The 20,724-nt window shown below is 39.0% G+C and overlaps 4 protein-coding genes across 6 annotated transcripts; 2 read left to right on the top strand and 2 right to left on the bottom strand.

The window, feature by feature from the left end:
* The first annotated feature begins 207 nt into the window (after positions 1-207).
* LOC106383018 (RNA-binding protein 39) lies at positions 208-3,743 on the top strand. Its single transcript, XM_013823132.3, has 13 exons — positions 208-763; positions 852-924; positions 1,012-1,068; positions 1,241-1,296; positions 1,879-2,092; positions 2,233-2,319; positions 2,386-2,463; positions 2,561-2,644; positions 2,724-2,788; positions 2,868-3,036; positions 3,126-3,214; positions 3,307-3,421; positions 3,512-3,743. The coding sequence occupies exons 1-13, from the start codon at positions 294-296 to the stop codon at positions 3,545-3,547; spliced, it is 1,593 nt and encodes a 530-aa protein (XP_013678586.2). The 5' UTR covers positions 208-293; the 3' UTR covers positions 3,548-3,743.
* Positions 3,744-4,173: 430 nt separating this feature from the next.
* Positions 4,174-7,978, bottom strand: LOC106383003 (THO complex subunit 1). 2 transcript variants are annotated; one of them, XM_013823112.3, is made up of 19 exons: positions 7,843-7,978; positions 7,679-7,762; positions 7,527-7,601; positions 7,329-7,440; positions 7,085-7,230; positions 6,940-7,011; positions 6,791-6,863; positions 6,635-6,700; positions 6,490-6,536; positions 6,288-6,359; positions 6,082-6,207; positions 5,864-5,929; positions 5,751-5,792; positions 5,547-5,663; positions 5,389-5,471; positions 5,136-5,202; positions 4,988-5,059; positions 4,793-4,903; positions 4,174-4,707 (listed from the first exon to the last, which is right to left on the bottom strand). In XM_013823112.3, exons 1-19 carry the CDS (start codon positions 7,843-7,845, stop codon positions 4,312-4,314), a joined length of 1,830 nt encoding a protein of 609 aa, XP_013678566.2. In that variant the 5' UTR covers positions 7,846-7,978; the 3' UTR covers positions 4,174-4,311. The 2 variants fall into 2 exon arrangements, with proteins under 2 accessions (XP_013678566.2, XP_013678574.2); XM_013823120.3 differs by having other exon boundaries at positions 5,547-5,660.
* Positions 7,979-10,256: 2,278 nt separating this feature from the next.
* LOC106418092 lies at positions 10,257-12,716 on the top strand. The gene is made up of 7 exons (XM_048747652.1): positions 10,257-10,346; positions 10,435-10,521; positions 10,977-11,165; positions 11,263-11,427; positions 11,505-11,558; positions 12,071-12,202; positions 12,282-12,716. Exons 1-7 carry the CDS (start codon positions 10,257-10,259, stop codon positions 12,666-12,668), a joined length of 1,104 nt encoding a protein of 367 aa, XP_048603609.1. The 3' UTR covers positions 12,669-12,716.
* A 567-nt stretch (positions 12,717-13,283) lies between these two features.
* On the bottom strand, positions 13,284-15,567 carry LOC106382989 (actin-7). Of its 2 annotated transcripts, none has more exons than XM_013823094.3 (5): positions 15,414-15,567; positions 14,862-14,932; positions 14,382-14,775; positions 13,696-14,309; positions 13,284-13,606 (listed from the first exon to the last, which is right to left on the bottom strand). In XM_013823094.3, exons 2-5 carry the CDS (start codon positions 14,919-14,921, stop codon positions 13,541-13,543), a joined length of 1,134 nt encoding a protein of 377 aa, XP_013678548.1. In that variant the 5' UTR covers positions 14,922-14,932; positions 15,414-15,567; the 3' UTR covers positions 13,284-13,540. The 2 variants fall into 2 exon arrangements, with proteins under 2 accessions (XP_013678548.1, XP_013678556.1); XM_013823102.3 differs by having other exon boundaries at positions 14,862-14,927; positions 15,414-15,558.
* Positions 15,568-20,724: the final 5,157 nt, after the last annotated feature.

Raw genomic sequence — 20,724 nt, 5'->3', positions numbered from 1 at the left:
ACATTGTTTTACTAATTTCAAAAATAAGAATAAATTGTTGACAAATCTATAAATAATTACATTGTTCTTGAACTACATACGATCTACTAAACTCTTTGGGCCTATGATCTACTAAACTCTTCGGGCCCATGAGGCCTTGATCACCGTCGCAGGTGCTGTGAAATACCGTTTTTAACCTCGCTTATGTTCGTAATTTACGAACGAGCAACCATCTTCTAGATATCAATCGAACAAGGCTGAGCTGCTAAATTCAATTGCTTCCTTTTCAATTCGAAACCCTAACAAAAGCCCTAATGGAGTTCGACGAGTACGAGTACCTGGAGAAGACGGTGGAGGAAGGAGATGCGTCGGCGGATAGGAAGAAGGAAGGGAGCGGGAACGAGAAGAGCGAGAGGACTTACAGGAAGAGAGAAGGAGAGAGGCGCGACGAAGAAGAGCGAGGGAGCAGTCGGAGTAAGAAGTCTCGAGGAGAGGAAGAAGAGAACGGTGGAGGTAGGAGGGATCGGGAGAAGGAGAGGCACAGGAGCAGCCGAGACAAGGATAGAGAGAGGAGTAGCAAAGAGAGGGACAGGAGCGATAGGGAGAAGAGCCGAGACAGAGAGAGGGGAGGGTCGAGAGACAGAGAGAGAGATAGGAGCGATAGGGAGAAGAGCAGAGACAGAGAGAGGGAGAAGGATAGAGAGAGGAGGGAGAGGGAGAGGAGAAGCAGCAGTAGGTCAAGGAGGGAGGAGAGGGAACGGGAAGTAGTTGAAAGAGGAAGCAGGTTTGTTTGATTCTGTTAATTTGTTATGTAGTTTAGGACCAATGTATTAAGTTAAAGTTTTGAGAAATGATTTTTTGCGATTGTATAGGAGACACAGGGACAAGAAAGATGAGCCTGAAGCTGATCCAGAGAGGGATCAAAGAACTGTCTTTGCATATCAGGTGAATTATCAAACTTTGGTTTCTCTAATAACCCACACAGTTGAGTTTTACTGGCTAAGCTAACTGTTTTTTTTTTGTAATTCACAGATGCCTCTTAAAGCTACCGAGAGAGATGTTTATGAGTTCTTCTCCAAAGCTGGCAAGGTCAGTTTAATTTCTGCCTTTCTAGTTTGTTCATTGTTTTTCTTCTTGTAGTTAGTTTAGGCCATGGCAAGGTGTTGATACTTGATACTACTCCGCAGTTTCTATTTTCAATCTAAAGGTTATAAATGTGTTCGTTTTTTTTCTTATTATTCTCTTTTCCTTATGCTTTCAGGTCAGGGACGTGCGGTTGATCATGGACAGAAACTCAAGACGATCTAAAGGAGTCGGGTATGTTGTTCTTACAGCTTTCAGCTTCGGTTAAACTTAAGTTTTGTGTATGTGCACTTGCCAATTGGTGCGTAATATTCTGAATATTTAGTTTTTCAATGCAATTTCAAGAACTCGATTTAACTGTATTCTTAGATGCACTATCTATGCGATAATGATGAGGATGATGGCAGTACCTTGAACTCTTGTTTAATCAATTCTGCATGGTCAAGGTAGATGTCAGAACACCTGAATCATATTTTAGTTGTTACTTTTCATTGTAAGCACTGTCAGGAAAGAAGGAACCCATTAGCTTATCACTCTTGTTCAGTGCTTCATCCTAGTCTGTCTGAGATATTCAACGACAGAAGAGCTTGCTACTATCTTCATTGCCTACTAGATTTAATTATTGTTCAATTTATCATGCTGGGCTAACATTTTTTATTAATCTAGGCATCCATCCCACCAAAAGAGACTCAGCTTGAACTCTCGCTCTAAAACTTTTTGTTCCAAACTTCTCTTTTGCTCCATGCTTTGTAAGTTTTAATCTGATATTGGTTTCCTATGTGTACTCTGACGTCAAGTATCTCTTTGGACTTGTAGGTATATCGAGTTTTATGATGTGATGTCGGTTCCAATGGCTATAGCTATGTCCGGACAGCTATTTCTTGGACAACCTGTGATGGTTAAGCCCTCTGAAGCTGAAAAGAATTTGGCTCAATCCACTACTACTGCAGGCGGTGGTACTGGCCCTGTTGACAGGAAGCTGTATGTGGGGAACTTGCATTTCAACATGACAGAGTTGCAGCTTAGACAGGTATTTTCATTGATATCAACTCTCCTTAATAGTGGGTTTTAAAGAGATATGGCTTCTTGAGAAGCTTTATTACTTGTGACTAGACCAGCAAGTGTTGGTGAATAATTTTCGTGCTCACATTTTTTTCTTTCTGTTGTCAGATTTTTGAGCCGTTTGGTCCTGTTGAGCTTGTTCAGCTTCCTTGTGACCTCGAGACTGGGCAGTGCAAGGGTTTTGGATTCATTCAGGTTTTAAAATTAGTTGGTGCTCTTTTTCTTCTTTATTCCTCACTCATACCAGTTTTCCTTCCATAGTTTGCGCAAGTTGAACATTCAAAGGCAGCACAAATAGCCTTAAACGGAAAATTGGAGATTGCTGGAAGGACAATCAAGGTGAGTCTTGAACTCCTTGTGGTTAAGATGAGTTGTTGGACTTGCATGTCATTGATTTTATTTCTCTGTGATAAATAAATTTTATTTTTTTCCTTAGGTTTCCTCTGTCGCTGATCATATTGGCACACAAGACGGTAATCCAAAATCAGCTGATTTTGATGATGATGATGGAGGAGGCCTGGTAAGCTACATAACCTTTTCCTTTTACCCTTTGTCTTTCTTTGACGTGATACTTGTTCTCTAACTACTCTTTCTCACAGGCTTTAAATGCACAATCGAGGGTCCTACTTATGCAGAAGCTGGATCGTACAGGTCTCGCAGCAAGGTATGTCTCTCTCTTTTATGCATCTTTTTTTACTCGTTTTTATTTTCTCTTGATAACATATAATCTAATCTGTGCGCAGTATTGGAGTACCAGCGCTAAATGGAACAGCTCTTAACCAACCAGGCATGAATCCTGGTTTCCCAACATCAGTGCTTCCGACAACAGCACTCCCTTCTGTTGTCACAGAGCCTATTGGTCAGCCAAGTGAATGCCTTCTACTGAAGAATATGTTTGATCCTGCAACTGAGGTTGGTTCTTTCTTCTTTTTCTTGTCACTCGAGGACTGTTGACTTTTTCCTACAAGTATTACTAACACTAAAACATTACTTTGTTGCAGACGGAACTGAATTTTGATGAAGACATTAAAGAAGACGTTGGCGATGAATGCTCCAAGTATGGCGAAGTCAAGGATATTTATGTAGACAAGTAAGCATCATCTCATGAGTTTCAATTGTATAGTTAGCTCTTTATGTTTAATATAGATATGTGATATTGGTCTGGAACTGGGTGAAATGCAGGAACAGCGCAGGTTTTGTGTATCTGCGGTTTGAATCAGTGCAGGCGGCAATGGCAGCTCAAAGAGCTATGCACACGAGATGGTTTGCACAAAAGATGATATCTGCAACTTTCTTGGTAAGACCCATCAGTTTCTCTCTCGCTTGAGTCTCTTGCTTTCTACTGTTTTTAGGTTTGCTGAATGAGTGTATGTTTTTTTTTGCACAGCCTCCACATGAATATGAAGCCAGAGCCAAGGCGTGAGTTGCAGACAAGCAAGGTTTTCTTGTTCTTTTCTGACTTGGTTGAAAAACCTAAACCGGATTCAGTCTCTTGTCTGAAATGTATTTTATATATCCAAAGATTATTGGGTTTCTTTCTTTCTCGTTGGTTGCAACTCTCCCATATGCATATACTGTGGTCTTTATGAAGTATTTTATTTTATTTTATTTTACCTTCATCCATCTGCTTCGAACAAATGGCAGAGAGTTTTTTCAAATAAGAATTATATGATCATCATGTAGTAACAGTATTCAATCCTAAATGAACTGATAATATCCTTGTAGATAGGTCTCGTCCGCATGTAAATGCTCAGACAAGACCATTATAATGCGACATAAATTTCATCAGACAAAACTAAGTAACCCTATCTACCGGATAATCAACAGCAAAAGTAGACAGAACAGTGTTAGGTAATAAGCGGTGGCTCTTTCAACGGATCCATCCACACCAGCTAGCTGATGGTTTCACTTCTTTCAAGTATCTCAACAAAAGAAGATCCATTTAGGGAACTGATCTAGGAGTTGAACTGATATACTAGGAACTGAATGTGCATGATGAAACATAACTTGAGTAATAGCACAGACATTTCAATTTTACATCCAACAAAATTTTGATGCAAACAACATAATTTACTAAATGTGAAACTTATTTAAAAAAGTCGTATTTGATCCTAATTTGATAAAACATCAATACATTTATCCAAAGGAATCGTCATTAAAGAAAGGGTTCACAGACTGAAAGCTAGATCAAGAGATAGGCATGGGAGGATGATTAAGATCAGTGTCCATCAAACCACCTTCCTCTGTCTCCGCCTCTTCGATCTGTCCCGCCTCTTGACCATTATCCGTGTCAGAACCACCGAGTCTTTGTTGTTCCTCAGGGGTAGGAGTGTCTGCAATAGCATCACTCTCCATCGCCTCTGATTCGCCTCTTCCAACTTCACCTTCAGCTTCACTAGTAGAACCACCAACCAGGGCTCCCTCTGCTGATACCGCTTTGGTTTCTTCTTCCAGAGATCCACCTTTGGTTTCATCCTTCTTAGCACGTTTGGCTTTCTCGTTCGGTTTAGCTTGGTACTTGGACCGGACCTCAGGTGGCAAGAGCTCAACGGGGACAACTCCTTCAATTCCCAGATCAGTAAACTGTAGAAAAAAAACCAAAATTAAAAAAAAAAAATTAAAGATGAGAAATAAAAGTTTAAGAGTGTCATAAAGAAGTAAGAAGTACCCTAGAGAATCCTTCCAGGTCTTGCCGAGCTGCAAACCGAAGACCTTTCCAGCAGTATACTCTATTGTTTTTATGATGGTACGCATCCTCTATGCCAGCTGATGGATCCATCTAAGATTTGAATTAAAAGCACCAAGTGGGATGATAAGACATTAGCCATTTCGAAAAGCTTTAAAAAGATATAAATTGTCTTACATCTTCTGCTAATGGTTTCCAGTAGTCTGCAATGTCTGGGGTTTTTACACGTTGAGAATCCTTCTCAGCATTCTGTCATAACATCATAGATACAATTATTGTAGAGACATAAATTGAAGATTGAGATTTAAAGAGAGATGATACTTACCGGATTTTGTTCAGCCCATCTCCAGAGTTGGGAGAGTTCTTTATTGCCCAACCTCCATCTTTGCCTCCTGTAAAAGCAAAAGATAACCCACGTGGAGCTTTATACTCTTGTTTAGATTTAGTAGTTGCTTCTCACTTGCAATGAACTATTGACTATAGATAACCAGAAGAAAGCTGAGAGATAACTTTCATGTCTATCAATCTATTGCACCTAAAGTATCTCTAATTTTCTAATGGTTAGATGTTTCTCGTACCGTCTCTTGTGTCCAGCATTGGGTGATTTGTTCTCTATCGGTTGCTTTTCAAATGGTTGGCATCCATCACGTTTCCACCACACCTGTATTAAAGAAACCATTAAAGACCATTTGCCTTCAAGCCAGAAAGTAAAGAGAGAAAGCAGAAGGTGGCATACCCAATTCTTTTCACGCTCCAGTATATGCTCAACTGCACGGAGAAACTCTTTCCCTTTAGGGGGAGTTATCTCAAGCAGTTTCTTGACACGATCCTCACATGACTTGAGTTCCTCCTTCTAGACCAAAAAAAAGAAGATAAATCAATAATAGTTTTGAGTATACAAGAACAGATTCGGTCATTGAAAAAAGCAAAAAACACTGACCATGGTTTCAGATGGCAGATCTTTGTCGTTCTTTCCTGGTGCCTAACACCAAACATGAGTCAGTTTTAACAGACTACAAGAGAGAAAGTAGTTTATTCTTGACAGATATTTACCCTCAAGTAATCAAACAGAATGAGGCACTGGAGAAGAATATGTCTTCGGAAGCTCGAATCCTTCAACTGTAACCAAAATTGAAAATAATGTGTTAACTACTAACTTCAGAAGTTTGTATTATATGGTAACGCATATCAAACCGCATAAAACGCATTTTACACAAAGATATACACCACACTCATATGTATATGTGCGTGTGTATCCACATCAAACTTACCTCTAAACCCATTAGTTTACTACTTGTCAAGTATTTTATATTGAAGGTTGCAGCCTCCTCCTCCAAACTGTTAGCCTCTCCCTCTTCTTCGCTTAGTGGTTGAGCGTCAAAGGTATTTAACACAACCTACACAGGCAGTTCATGCATATACATATATGTATGAGACAAGGTAATGCCTTATAGTTAAAACACCATAGATCACATACCGCCAAACTAGATGAAAATTTCTGCCACTTGGTAGATGCGGTAGTAAGAGAAGCGGGATTACAGAAATACTCCTGGAAGATGAAAATTTCTCAGTAAATGAATTTTGTATGATAAGCAAGCAGAAATTTTATGAGACGGCCCTTATGAAAAAAAGGCACAACAGAGTTGCCTACAAAAGTTCATTTGACTAACAACACATACCTGTAAACTCCAAAATGTCTTGTAGAAGTTGAAATCTACAGAAATTCCTGAGAAGCAAAACGGCATAGACAGATAATGCTAACACGTATTAGAACGGTCTAATGGATATAAGAAGCAGATGCCATTAGATAAGATCTTTGCTTGCCTTTTGGAGGATCTTTTTCATATTTGGTTTCATTAGATGTATTAAAAACTCCTTTTATGTTCACAGCTGCAAGAAACAAGTCAAGCAAGTAAACGTTACAACAGCTTCTAAATATTTGCATCCTAACGCAAATAAGCAATTAGCAACCCTTATTACCTGAGCGCTCAGATAATGGGAAAAAATGAGCCAAGAACATAAGAATCCTTCCACAAAACACCACATCATTAGCCTGTAAGAAAATCATATTATGACTCACAATAAGTATTGACAAAAGGGAAACTACAAAAGAGTATAAGATAATGAACCTTTGAGAGTCGCCGGAGAAGTTGGTTACAAGTCCTCAACATAACAAGTTTCCCCCGCGCAAAAAGCTCTTGCTGCAAATAACACAAAGTCAAAAAACCAAAGATACTACTAATGGCAACTAAATACAAAGAGGAGCAGACATACCTTTCCCAATATATCTTGTTTGCTCTCAATATAACCAAAAACATCTTTACAGTTCTTCATAGTAGACATCTCAGTCAAATCCTCCAGCAGCTGGAATATCATCCCACCTTCCACATGCTCTTTCTCACATAGATAAAGCACCACATCTAACCAAACCCATTTGAATTAAAATATAAACAATATACTACAAAATGCACTTATGCTAATTAAACTAGACAGAACAGTTTGTAATAAAATTGCTAACCTAGAAGATGAGGAATCTGTCCATGTCCATGTACATTTTTATCATCATCATCATCATCATCAATCAACTGACCATACTGCATGATCTGCTCTCCTGATTGAGCAGCAGAAGCCTAAACCAAACCACCCCCCAAAAATTAAATAAAAATAATTAAATCAACAAGCATGTGACTTAGGACAAAACATAAAAAAAACAGACCACAAGCTGTTGAAGCAATGTCCGGAGCATGTTTTCAAGCATCTGATTCTCATCTTGAGCCAACTTTGTTTGTCTCTGTGTAATAAATAAGAAACGAAACAGTGAGAGACCAAAGTGAGTGAAACATACAAATTACAAAACAGTGAGCAGACCTGAGGTTGTATAAAATCTTGAACGGTTTTGAGGGCAAAGCTTTCGATTGGACCTCGCTGCAGTATCGAATCTCTAAACGCGTCCTGAGAAGAAGCAATAAAACGGATTCTAAAATCGAAATCTGGAAAACATTGAGCCATTGAAAAGGATCGTAGAGATTTACCATTGTGAACGAAACCCTAACGGATATTATTAGCTTCCGTCGGCGGCGCAGAGTCACGGCGAAAGCTGTTTGAGCAGATGCGAGGAGCTTGAAGAAAAGGAAGGAGGAAAAAAAACAATACGATCTATCTAGGGTTATTTTTGTAATATAGTATTATTGTTTTTATGCATTACTATCCGTGTAATATAAGTTGGTTTTGAATTTAACCTTTTTTTGTAGAAAACTAAATAATATATATCTTTGCATACGGTTGTCAAAAAAAAAAAATATTCACATACAATTTAATCAAAATTTAATAACGTTTTATTTAGAGCAAAATAATAAAATTAATGAAAAATTGCTCCAAAGGTTATTCACTTGTTCCAGCATTTCTAACATGTTTTTCGATAGTAACTCTTTTTATTTTATTTTAATAAGCTTACTTATTGAGGTAGATTTGTTAGCATTTTGTTCCATATATTTAGCCATGATTTCGAGTTATAGTTTTTAATTGTTCGTTTTTTTTCTTTGTTGCTAGCGTGATATAAATACAAATATATTATTTTAAAAAAATATAAATATTTTCTTATTTTCTTACAACAAGGATGTATTTATATATGTGCATAGTGTCTTAGAGGTGAGCAAATAGAGAAAATAGCAAAATCCCTGAAAAATAAGACTTAAAACATTTAAACTTTGCAATGCAAAATAGGAGAGAAACACAAGACAAAATAAGTAATAAGCAATAAAAAAAAAGCAATAAAAAACAAGAAGGCAGTTAGTTCGGTAATGAACTGAGATTTCTACGGGAATACTCGCGCGAGACAAAGAGCATCACACTTGCGGTTTCAACTTCATCATTGTGATTAGCTGATCCCTGCAACATTTACACATGTGGTTGAAATAATGAAAACAAAAGTCTTAAGATAAAGAGAGCGTAAAAAAGTACCATTGTAATTTGTAAATTGTTAAACTTCCATATTTTTTGTCTTCTAATATCGATTTTGTGGGAATTATTCAAACACTTCAAATGGTTGCACATCGAAATGATTACCGAAAAGGAGAAGTATCTCTTACTTGAATGAACTCAATATGTTCATCATCAGTCCAGTACTTCCAACTTCTCCAAAACAGCCTCGTGTCTCTTCCCAAGCTCCCACGCTTTTTCTTTGCAGAGGAACGCACTGCTTAACGGATAAGCCTTAACTAGTCACCGGATACAAACAAAATGTGTATATTAAAGGGAAATTGCTACAAATACCACATTCATAGTAGTATTTTTCATGTTTACACTAACCACTTTTACCCTCACTTTTAATGAAGGGTAAAATACAATTATATTCTTAGGGTTAATTATTATAGACTTAGGGTTTAGAGTTGAAGGGTGGGGTAGGGTTTTTAGAATTTAAAATTTATGATTCTAATAAATATATAAATACTTAAAAAATATATAAAAAATTTTTAAAAATAGTTTTAAACATAATTTTCGTTTTTCAAAAAGAAATTTGAAAAAAAATAAAAAAATTCAAAAAAAAAAAATTTATAAAAAAATTCGAATTTAAAAATGTATAATTCGAAAACATAAAAAAAATTTACATTTTTTATTTTTTTATTTTTTATTTTATTTTTTATTTTTTATTTTTTTATTTTTATTATTTTTATTATTTTTTTATTTAAATAATGATTTATTATATATATAAATAACAATGGCATAAGAGTCTTTTGCCACTTAGTGAAGAATGTATTTTTGAAAATGTCTTATTAGTGGTGGTAAAAATAAAAAGTGGTACTATGAAAGTGGTAAACATGTAATTTTTCCTATATTAAATTGTTTACAAAAAAATATAAGTGGAATATGTATTTATCGAAAATCAAAGTGTATCAGCAAAGAGTGTCAAATTTATTGTATTTTCTCTTTTATAAATTTAGTAGACCAGTAAAGAGGGATACAATATCCGATCCATTTTATTAATACAATGAATACAATTAAAAAATTGTATAAAATAAGAAAACATCATAATTAAACTATTTACTTAATATCATAACAGACTCATAACATTAAAGTGTTTACTAGGTGCCCAAAAAGTGTTTCATTAATTGTTTTTATAAAAATAAAATAAAAAGGAAAACCAAAGTTAGCATTGTCTTGGTGGAATACTCTGATAGACCCATTTGGAAAGATGTAAAAAATTTGTTGAAATTTATGGTTATTAATACAGACCTATAAAAACTGAAAGAAACAAGAGAAAATCTTAATCTATCTAACACCTTCACTTTTATTATCCCTATTTTTAACAGAAAACTATTATAAATACCTTCTGATCAAAAAAAAAATCTGATAAAAGAAAACTATTATAAATACCTAACTATTTGGGTGTAAATCTTGATCTACCAAAAAACTTTAGAAGATTTTATTTAGTCCCTTGATTTTAGCCATGAAATTCTTTTGCAAATTCATCACAATAATATTTACAGTTTGTGTAGTTCAATGTAGAGAAACTGTAAGAAATCCAAATTCAGTTAAGGTAAACTAACAGAAATCAATATATATTTGTCTAAGTCTCAAACTAATCTTATAGATTTATTTCTGATATTGGTTTTTCGTATATATAGGTTAATGATAAAATCATATATGATTGTGTGGACATATATAAGCAACCTTCGTTGAGTCATCCCCTACTCCAAAATCATAAAATCCAGGTATCAACTCATCCAATTATATTTTCAATATGTGTTATAATCTTGCTAAGCTGGCTCATTTATATGTTAGCTTTGTATTTGTGTACATTCGAAGCATTCATGTGCTTTTCATATTAAAAAAAAATATTATTTCACTTTATTGCATATACTTAACTTGTATGTAGATTAATATGCATTTTTAATTTCTTGGGATTTTTATTAATGAAAACTGGAATTTTAATAAGAATATAGAAAATAAATATTTCTAGTTTAGTTTATCTATTCTGACAATTTTAGCTAAATATATATAATGGGATATGTGAAAGTCAAGAAGCTAATAAAACATACTTATAGAATATATGTATCTATTGTATGTAATAATATGTCTACATGTAGTTTCGTCCAAAAAAAATGAATGATATCTAACATAGTTTACATCTCATGCATTTTCCGTGTAACTCTATAATTTTGAATAGCTGAAGCCATCTTTCTCAATATCTAAACCAAAAGATAAAAGTAAATCCAAAATTCAAAGTAACAAAATCATCGAGTGTTCAGATGGAACTGTTCCTATTCTAAAACATACAAACGTATCTGTTACAAATGCTCAACACTGGGCTAAGAAACACTTCAGTCCGTTCACAATCGACAGTCATGGAACACATGTAAGAAAATCTCCTTGAATTATTTGAGTTATGAACATGTACATTTTGAAAATATGTTATGATATAAAAAGCAAACTACAACTTTGTGAATTTGAAGATTGCTGGAGTTAGAGCATTACCATACCAAGGTCCTTATCATGGTGTGACAGCTTTGATGAGTGTACATGATTTAAACATTAGTGTGGACCAAGCTTCATATACTAACATATATGTAGGCAGTGGAGTCAGAGACAAAGTTAATTTTCTTCAAACTGGTTGGATGGTAAACTGATGTTGAGAATATATTCAATTGTTCTCACATGTAGTGGTATGAAAATCGAGTGCTAATTTGATTTGTAGGTAAATCCAGCATTATTTGGTGACAGCCGCACATGGAGTTATGGATTTTGGAAGGTACATTTGGTGATGCATGTATTTAATATGATGCAAATTCACTTTATATATATAGATTTATCTATAAATACTTTCACACGTTTTTAATTAATAACAAATGAAAAATGGTGGTACACAGTTGTTGTATGTTCATAACAATTTCAATATGTTTTCTTTTAGCTATTCGATTGTCTAAGTTTTTTCATAGTGGAAATCTATATTTTTTTTGGTAGGAAGTGGAAATCTATATTTAAATGACTTGTTATATTTTTTGAAGTGAAATTTTATAGATTGGTTTCTTTAAAGTAATAATGTTCATTCCGAAAAAACAAATTAATGATTTATTTAAATTCTTAGCGAAATTATTCTATAATTTAGAATCTAAGTAAATCTATAATAAATATATTGGATAAGTTTTTAATAATTACTTAGTTATTTTTGGTAGGTGTTTATGTCCTTCAATGTACATTAATTTGAACTATCTTTATCCATCATATGGATTGTATTAATGTATTAGGACTAAATAATGACAGGGTGTTAATGGAACAGGGTGTTATAACACAATATGCCCTGGTTTCATTCAAGTGTCAAGAACTGATCCTTTAAGTATACCTATCCCTTATCCCCGCAAAGGAGATAGAGCTATATATATTAGTATCTTACAGGTATGTATATATATTTAGTAACAATTTTTCATTTTGTATAATATCAGACCTAACATATTTTAAAAATTATCTATCAAAGGATAAAAAAACAGGAAATTGGTGGGCAATCCATGTAAATTACCATGCACCCGATTTAAACATTGGTTATTGGCCAAAAGAAGTATTTGATTTAATAGGTACCAATGCGGACATGGTTGGAGTTTTAGGAGTAGTCCAAGCTTCTCCTTCTGGTAAAAGTCCACCAATGGGTAATGGTCATCTACCAACCAAACATGAAAAGGAGTCGGCCCGCATTGAAAACGTTGAAATCATTGATTCACAGTTTAAGGCCATAGGAAGTAGAAAATATAAGTTAGAAAAATTATTAGACAGTAACAAATGTTATGGATTAAGAGCTAGAGAAGACCTACCTCTCCACGACCTGTTCACATATGGTGGCCCTGGAGGAGACTCTTGTGGAATTTAATATTTCAAAAGTGATGGATATTATAGAATAACAATATTATTGGACTTCCTTATTCATGCACTTAAATATTACATAATAATACAAATAGAAAGTTTATTGGACCATTTAAGTCTTTTCAATGGTAGGGACAAATCATTAACTAGAAAGGAGAACGAAAACAAATTGTGTTGTTTTAGAGAATTTGATTTGAAAGAAAAATTATACGAAAAATCCAAAAGCATAACCAATAATATACATCCCACCTATAAAAAAGATGGAAATCGTTGCTTTGCTAGTCTCCAACGTAGCGATTGGGGTTGAAGCGCAATGTTACCAAAACCATTTTGGCGGACGGAGCTATGAGTGTTTTGAAAGTAGCGGTTTAGTAATCATTCGCGTCCAGTCCATCAAATAAATAAACGTCAAGGTTTCTTTCAAATAGGTAAGCTTCTTAACTAATCAACCATGTCTATAACGCCAAAATATTATAATGTCAGCCATTTCAATATTATAATAACTGCATTGCAACTGAAGAATACAAATAAAAGATAGTTTGCCAACGGCGAACAAAATAATCAAGACATCCAAACAAATATTTTGTAGGGAAAGCTCCCAAAAAATGAAGAGACGACCAAATATAATACGACATTTTTTTTTTTGCTTAATAAGGACCAGAGCAGCATCACAAGCATCCTTAAAAGAGAAAATAAGAAACAAAGGTAAAACTAAAGTACATAGAAAGACTCGAGAGACATCCAAAAGGTTCTAAAGAGACCAAAAATAAAAAAAGAAACAACCACAGTAACAACATATAGTTTCAATCCCCATCTCAACAAAGGGGATATAGATCGTACCACACTCACCACCACGAACCAGAAGGCAGAAAGAAACACTTAGAAGCATTTCCTGTGGACGATCGATGGACCTGACTCGTCGTACTCTCCCTTCGAGATCCACATCTGTTTCACACACACACAAAGCAAAAACATACTTCAATATTTTCATTCTCTACTTGTAAAAATTAAGACAGAATCGGTTTTTTTATTACCTGTTGGAAAGTGCTGAGGGAAGCAAGGATAGACCCTCCAATCCAGACACTGTACTTCCTCTCAGGCGGTGCGACCACCTTGATCTTCATGCTGCTCGGTGCGAGCGCGGTGATCTCTTTGCTCATACGGTCAGCGATTCCAGGGAACATGGTCGAACCACCACTGAGGACGATGTTTCCATACAGATCCTTCCTGATATCCACATCACACTTCATGATGGAGTTGTAAGTTGTCTCATGGATTCCAGGAGCTTCCATCCCCACGAGCGACGGCTGGAAGAGTACTTCAGGGCAACGGAATCTTTCAGCTCCGATGGTGATGACCTGTCCGTCAGGTAACTCGTAGTTCTTCTCCACCGAAGAGCTGCTCTTAGCTGTCTCCAGCTCTTGCTCGTAGTCGAGAGCGACGTAAGCAAGCTTCTCTTTAATGTCACGGACAATTTCCCGCTCGGCGGTGGTGGTGAACATGTACCCTCTCTCGGTGAGAATCTTCATCAGAGAATCAGTGAGGTCCCTACCCGCGAGATCGAGACGGAGGATAGCGTGAGGAAGAGCATAACCCTCGTAGATCGGCACGGTGTGAGACACACCATCACCAGAGTCGAGCACAATACCTATAAAAAGAATCAAATTTTAGCAAATATAAATTTAAATCACATTTAAATGTTTTTAAATTGAGTACTAACCAGTAGTACGCCCACTAGCGTAAAGAGAAAGAACAGCCTGAATAGCGACATACATAGCAGGGACATTGAACGTCTCGAACATGATCTGAGTCATCTTCTCCCTATTGGCTTTCGGGTTGAGAGGCGCCTCTGTGAGAAGAACCGGGTGCTCTTCAGGTGCAACACGAAGCTCGTTGTAGAAAGTGTGATGCCAGATCTTCTCCATGTCATCCCAGTTGCTTACAATACCGTGCTCGATCGGATATTTGAGGGTAAGAATACCTCTTTTGGACTGAGCTTCGTCACCAACGTAAGCGTCTTTCTGACCCATCCCAACCATGACACCAGTGTGTCTAGGACGACCAACAATACTCGGGAACACAGCCCTTGGAGCATCATCACCAGCAAACCCAGCCTGTTCATATACAAAATCATTATCAAAGGTCTACACAAGTAGACAAAAGCTAAATATAAATATAAACAATCTTTTAAAATACTAACCTTCACCATTCCAGTTCCATTGTCACAAACAAGGGGCTGAATGTCCTCACCATCGGCCATCTTTCACTAAACTACATTAAACGAATCAGATTAGTGCAAAATCGCTATTGCTTATGAGCTAATTCGATTCGTCTAACAACAAGCGCAAGAATCAGATATCAATCAACGTGTATAGTGAGATACGACTAAGCTGAGAAAAGTTAGGTTAACAGATCTCAAAACATCGATCCCGTAGCAGATCGAGCTATCAAACTAGATCAATCGACGATACAAATCAACAACCAAATCATTTCGAGCTATAAATCTTCACTAAGCTGAGAAAAAAAAAACGAAATCAACGGCGATAGATCGATTCAAGCAATAAGAATCTTCAAAATCGATAGATCTAACGCGTACGCCCTAAGAAATCAACGATTAGTTCAGATCGATCGAAGTAGCCTAAAACAAAGATACGTAATACTCAACGCATGCTTGCTAGATCTAGCGAATCAGCTTATAGAAACAGTGATAAGATCGAGCGATTAACGAAAAATGATCGGATCTAGGAGTCACCTTTGAGAAGAAGAAGAGAAGACGATTCGAGAAGATGAAGCAGAAACGGCCAGGAGATACACTAAGGATAGTGAGAGGAGTATATAAGGGAGAATATATAGGTAAGATTTTCCCTTCATTTCCACTCTTTCATTTTATTTATTTTATTTTTTATTTAAAGTGCTCGAAATTAAAATTATATATGAGGGAGCAAATGCTATGGTGACCTGGCTTGACACTTGTTTTAGCTCACCGACGCTTATTCGGCGCCGTTAGATTGATTAGAAACTTTATCTCAACCGTCGATTAATTAATTATCGGCTAGACAAGGGTTCTCGGACAGCGTTCAAAATTTTATTCTCCATGATTGCAAAAACTAATAATAGCATTAATAATAATAAATAAAATAAGAATATTGCCGACAAATGGAGGACTCTGTGTTTTCTCCCGTGACCGTATTTGAATATCTATAGAATTTTAAATTTATCATTTATGTTTCTCTTATTACGCTTTCATCTTAGAGAATTCAAACTTGAAGTCAATCGACCTAAAAGTGTGTGAAATATACAGTGCGTTTTCACCTTAATTGATGACTGCATGTATGAGACTAGTATTTAAGAAGAAAGTAAACTATGTGCTAAGGTAAGGTGAAAACGCATTGTATAGTATACGGTGTATGTTCTGTCCATTGATACTTTTGCCTAATTGGTATACAAGTCCAGAATGAATTAGTTCAATATTCCAAATTCTAATCACCTTTTGGAATGATTAAAGCAGAATAATAGTCTTTTTGAAATAAAGTTTCATGTCCCATGTTGGAAAGCATGTGTCAATAATAGTTGGAAAGTGGTCTTGCTTGGTTGGCAGCTTACATGATCAAAAATAGTTAACGGGACTTTTCTAATTTATGATCCTTCACATTTAGTTTATTGTCTAATTATAAACCTCCCAGAAAATTAACAATTACAAACTGTTTTAAAAAGAGATGTATAAAGGTAAATTCAAAGGGAAGCCACATGTCACGGACTGATTTCTTCACAGCAATCAGGACGTGCGGCCTTAGTACCTTTCCACCCTTGTGGTTACTAAGTCAGCCTTTCGGACAAACTCGATCAGCACTTAGAGAGAGAAAGTGTGAATACTTTTAGAGAGAAGTCAGAGCTTTAGAAAGTACTTGATTTTATAACTTGGTGAATGATTTACAAATGAGGCTTCACCCCCTATTTATACAAAATCACCTCCTCAACGGACGGTGGAGATCGAACCGATCTAACGGCTCAGATCATTTCCTTCCTATGAAGTAACTTCAACATGAAGTACTTCACTCTTAAGCTACTTCCTCCTAAAGTATTCTACACACTTCCATCCTTATTTTATATTATCCATACTTAGATATTTTACAAGCTTAAACTTAAGAAAAATACTAAGTATGGTCGGTTTTAAACCTCTCGGTCCCGACCCATTATTTCTTCAAAAGTTGGGGCGTGACATCCTCCCCCACCTATGCTGGTGACGCCCTCGTCGCCATGTATGCCTTCAGTGCGTCCCGGAATTGCCACAAGTCCTCTTCCGGTTCCCAAGTTGCTTCCGCCTCCGGCAGTCCCTTCCATTTGATGAGAAAATGGGTCTGTCTTGGGACTCCTCGCTTCCTGACTTCTTTGGACGCCAGTACTTCCCCAATCTCCTTGTCATAAGACTTGGTCATGACTGGTGGTGCCCTGGTCGAGACGCCTCTGTCTTGGTCGTCCATATCAGCCTGGTACGGCTTCAGCATGCTCACATGAAAGACCGGATGGATCTTAAGTGTATCCGGTAGGTCAAGTCGGTAGGAAACCTTTCCCACCTTCCCAACTATCTCGAACGGCCCTTCGTACCTCCGGATCAAGCCTTTGTGTAGGCTCCGGAATGCCTTGAACTGTTGTGGAAGTAACTTCACAAGTACAAGGTCGCCCACTGAGTACTCCGAAGGCCGTCTCTTCTCATCTGCCCACTTCTTCATACGCTTACGGGACTTCTCCAAACATGCTCGGGCCTGATCCGCATGTTCTTCCCACTGCTTGACCATGATAAACGCCCCTGGACTTCTCCCCTCAGTCCTTGGTGCAGCCAAAGTATGTGGAGTTAGTGGCTGTTGTCCCGTTGCGAGCTCGAATGGACTGCGTCCTGTCGCCTCGCTGCGTTGAAGGTTGTAAGAGAACTGGGCTATATCCAGCAACTTCGCCCAGTCTCGTTGGTTGGCGCTTACAAAGTGACGGAGATAACTCTCAAGCAAGGCATTCACCCTTTCGGTCTGCCCATCAGATTGCGGGTGAAAGCTTGTTGAGAAACTTAGTTCTGTCCCAAGCATTTTGAACAGCTCCGTCCATAAGCGCCCGGTGAATCGTGGATCACGATCACTCACGATGTTCCGCGGAAGTCCCCATAACTTAACCACGTTTTTGAAAAACGCCCTTGCTGCCTCTTCCGCGGTGCAGTCCCGGTCGCAAGCCACGAACGTCCCATACTTAGAGAATCGGTCCACAATCACCAGGATGGATCCGAACCCTTCGGACTTAGGCAATGCGCTGATGAAGTCTAGGGAAACCGAGTCCCATGGTCTCTCTGGAATCGGAAGTGGCTGTAGCAAACCCGCGGACTGCTTGTTCTCCGTCTTGTCTTGCTGGCAAACAAGACAAGTCTTCACATAAAGTTCCACGGTATCCCTCATCCGTGGCCAGTAGTATCCTGCTTCGATAAGTGCCATTGTTCTCTTCTGTCCCGGATGGCCCGCCCATCGGGTATCATGGCACTCCCGAATGATGTCTCGTCGAAGACTTTCCCACTTAGGCACATAAAGTCTTCGACCTTTGGTATAGAGTAGCCCGTTCTCTACCCAAAATCGATGCACCTTCCCTTCGTTGGATAGTTTCACCAGCTCCTTAGCGACTGGATCGCGTTCCAGCCCCTCTCGGATTCGAGCCATAATGGTCCCCTCGACTTGGCTCATTGCTGCTAGCTCTGCTTTCCGACTTAGTGCATCGGCCACCACATTCACCTTTCCTGGCTTGTACTCCAAAGTGTAATCGAACTCAGCCAGGAAGTCTTGCCATCTTGCCTGTTTCGGGGACAGCTTCTTCTGGGTCTGAAAGTAGCTCGTCGCCACGTTGTCCGTTTTGACTGAGAAGTGCGATCCCAGAAGATAGTGTCTCCAAACTCGTAAGCAATGGACTATCGCGGTCATCTCCTTCTCTTGAACCGTGTACCGCCGTTCAGTCTCATTGAGCTTGCGGCTCTCAAAGGCAATTGGGTGTCCATTTTGCATCAGCACTCCCCCGATGGCAAAGTCGGAGGCATCCGTGTGTAACTCGAAAGGGAGACTGAAGTCGGGTAAGGCAAGGACGGGTTCCTGGCTTACTGCAGTCTTCAGCTCCTCGAAGGCTTCTTGGCAACGTCCGGACCAGTCCCATGTCTTCCCCTTCTTGAGAAGGTCCGTCAGTGGTGCTGCCTTCCTTGAATATCCCTCGATGAACCGACGATAGTAGTTGACCAGACCAAGGAAAGATCTCAACTCCGTCACCTTGGTCGGGGCCTCCCACTCCATAATCGCCTTGACCTTCGGTTCATCCATCTTCAGCTTTCCATGGCCGATAACATGGCCAAGGAACTGAACTTCCTCAGTGGCAAACGTGCACTTCTCCCTCTTCACGAACAGTTCGTTTTCTCGGAGAACCCGGAAAACTGTCCGTAGGTGCTCTACATGCTCCTCCATCGAGTTGCTGTAGATGACTATGTCGTCTAAGTATGCCACCACGAACCGATCCAAGTAGGGTTGTAGGATCTGGTTCATAAGGGTGCAAAACGTGGCTGGGGCGTTCGTAAGCCCGAAGGGCATCACCAACCACTCGAACGACCCATACCGCGTTATGCACGCAGTCTTCGGCTCATCCCCTTCCGCTATCCGGACTTGATAGTAACCCTTCTGCAAGTCCATCTTCGTATAGACTTTTGCCCCACCAAGTCTATCGAATAGGTCGGCAATCAGCGGAATGGGATAACGGTTCTTGATCGTCACCTTGTTAAGGGCCCGGTAGTCCACGCACATCCTCAACGAACCATCATGCTTCTTTTGGAACAAAACCGGGGCGCCATAAGGTGCCTTCGACGGTCTCAGCTTCCCCGTCGATAACAACTCATCGAGTTGTTTCCTCAACTCCTCCAGCTCGGATGGAGCCATCCTATAAGGTGCCATAGATGGTGGTTTGGCTCCCGGCTCCAACTCGATCTGATGGTCCACCGCCCTCCTCGGTGGTAACTTCTCAGGCAACTTAGCTGGCATCACGTCCTTGTTCTCCTCAAGGACTGCCTCGACGACTTGTGGGATAGACTCCACGTTCTTGGGCTGATCCTCCACCTTCATCATAGCCAAAAACGTGGGTTCACCCTTCTTCACCCCCTTGGTGAGCTGCATCGCCGATAGTTGCCTCGTCCCATCGGTTTTCTCTTCCAAGGCTGGAATCATGCACGGTGATCCCTTCTCGAGTATGCATACCGAGCTCAACGCAGGCATGGGTATGGCTGAGACTTGTCTCATGAATTCCATACCCAAGACTACCTTGAAGTCGTCCATAGGAATGACTGAGAAGTTCACCGGACCATTCCAGCTTCCCAATTTCATCCCGACCCCTCGGGCTATCCCATGGACTGGTTGAGCCTTGGCGTTCACCGTCTTCATCCAACCGTCCTTCTTGGACCACTTGACACCAAGTCTCACAGCTTCGTCTATCGCCATGAAGTTGTGAGTGGCGCCCGTGTCCACCATCACTCGGGTCGGTTTGTCATTGATCCGAGCCTCGACATACATGAGCCCCTTGCTCGTTGGCTTTACCACCGGGTTAGCCTTCAGGGCGTTGAGAAGCTGCAACGATCCCATCTTTCCCGGCTCCTCTTCTGGAGACTCGGTGTCCCGACTCTCCATGATTGCGGACAAGGATCCCATTTTTGGACAGTCCTTCATCGCATGTGGCCCCTTGCACACAAAGCACCCTCCCTTAGGAACGAAGGACTTTTTCCTTGCCTCGAAGTCTTCCCGTCGAGCACCCCTCTCAAAACTCCTTGAGTTGGATGGTCGGGAAGTATCCCGTTTTGCTCCCCCACCTTTGGCCACGACCTGCTCCTTCTTCTTTGAGGACTCGGACGGACCAGAGGTGCGGAAGTCAGTTAGCGACTCAGCCACCGCAATGGCTTCGTCCACTGTCTTGACTCCCCGACGCTGTAACTCTTGTTTGGCCCAAGCTTGCAGTCCATCGGTGAAGTAGAACACAAGGTCCTCTGCAGTCATGTTCGGAATCTGAAG

The sequence above is a fragment of the Brassica napus genome, chromosome C2, assembly GCF_020379485.1.
Source record: "Brassica napus cultivar Da-Ae chromosome C2, Da-Ae, whole genome shotgun sequence".
Classification (NCBI taxonomy): domain Eukaryota; kingdom Viridiplantae; phylum Streptophyta; class Magnoliopsida; order Brassicales; family Brassicaceae; genus Brassica; species Brassica napus.
This window is presented reverse-complemented; position numbering and strand designations above follow the sequence as displayed.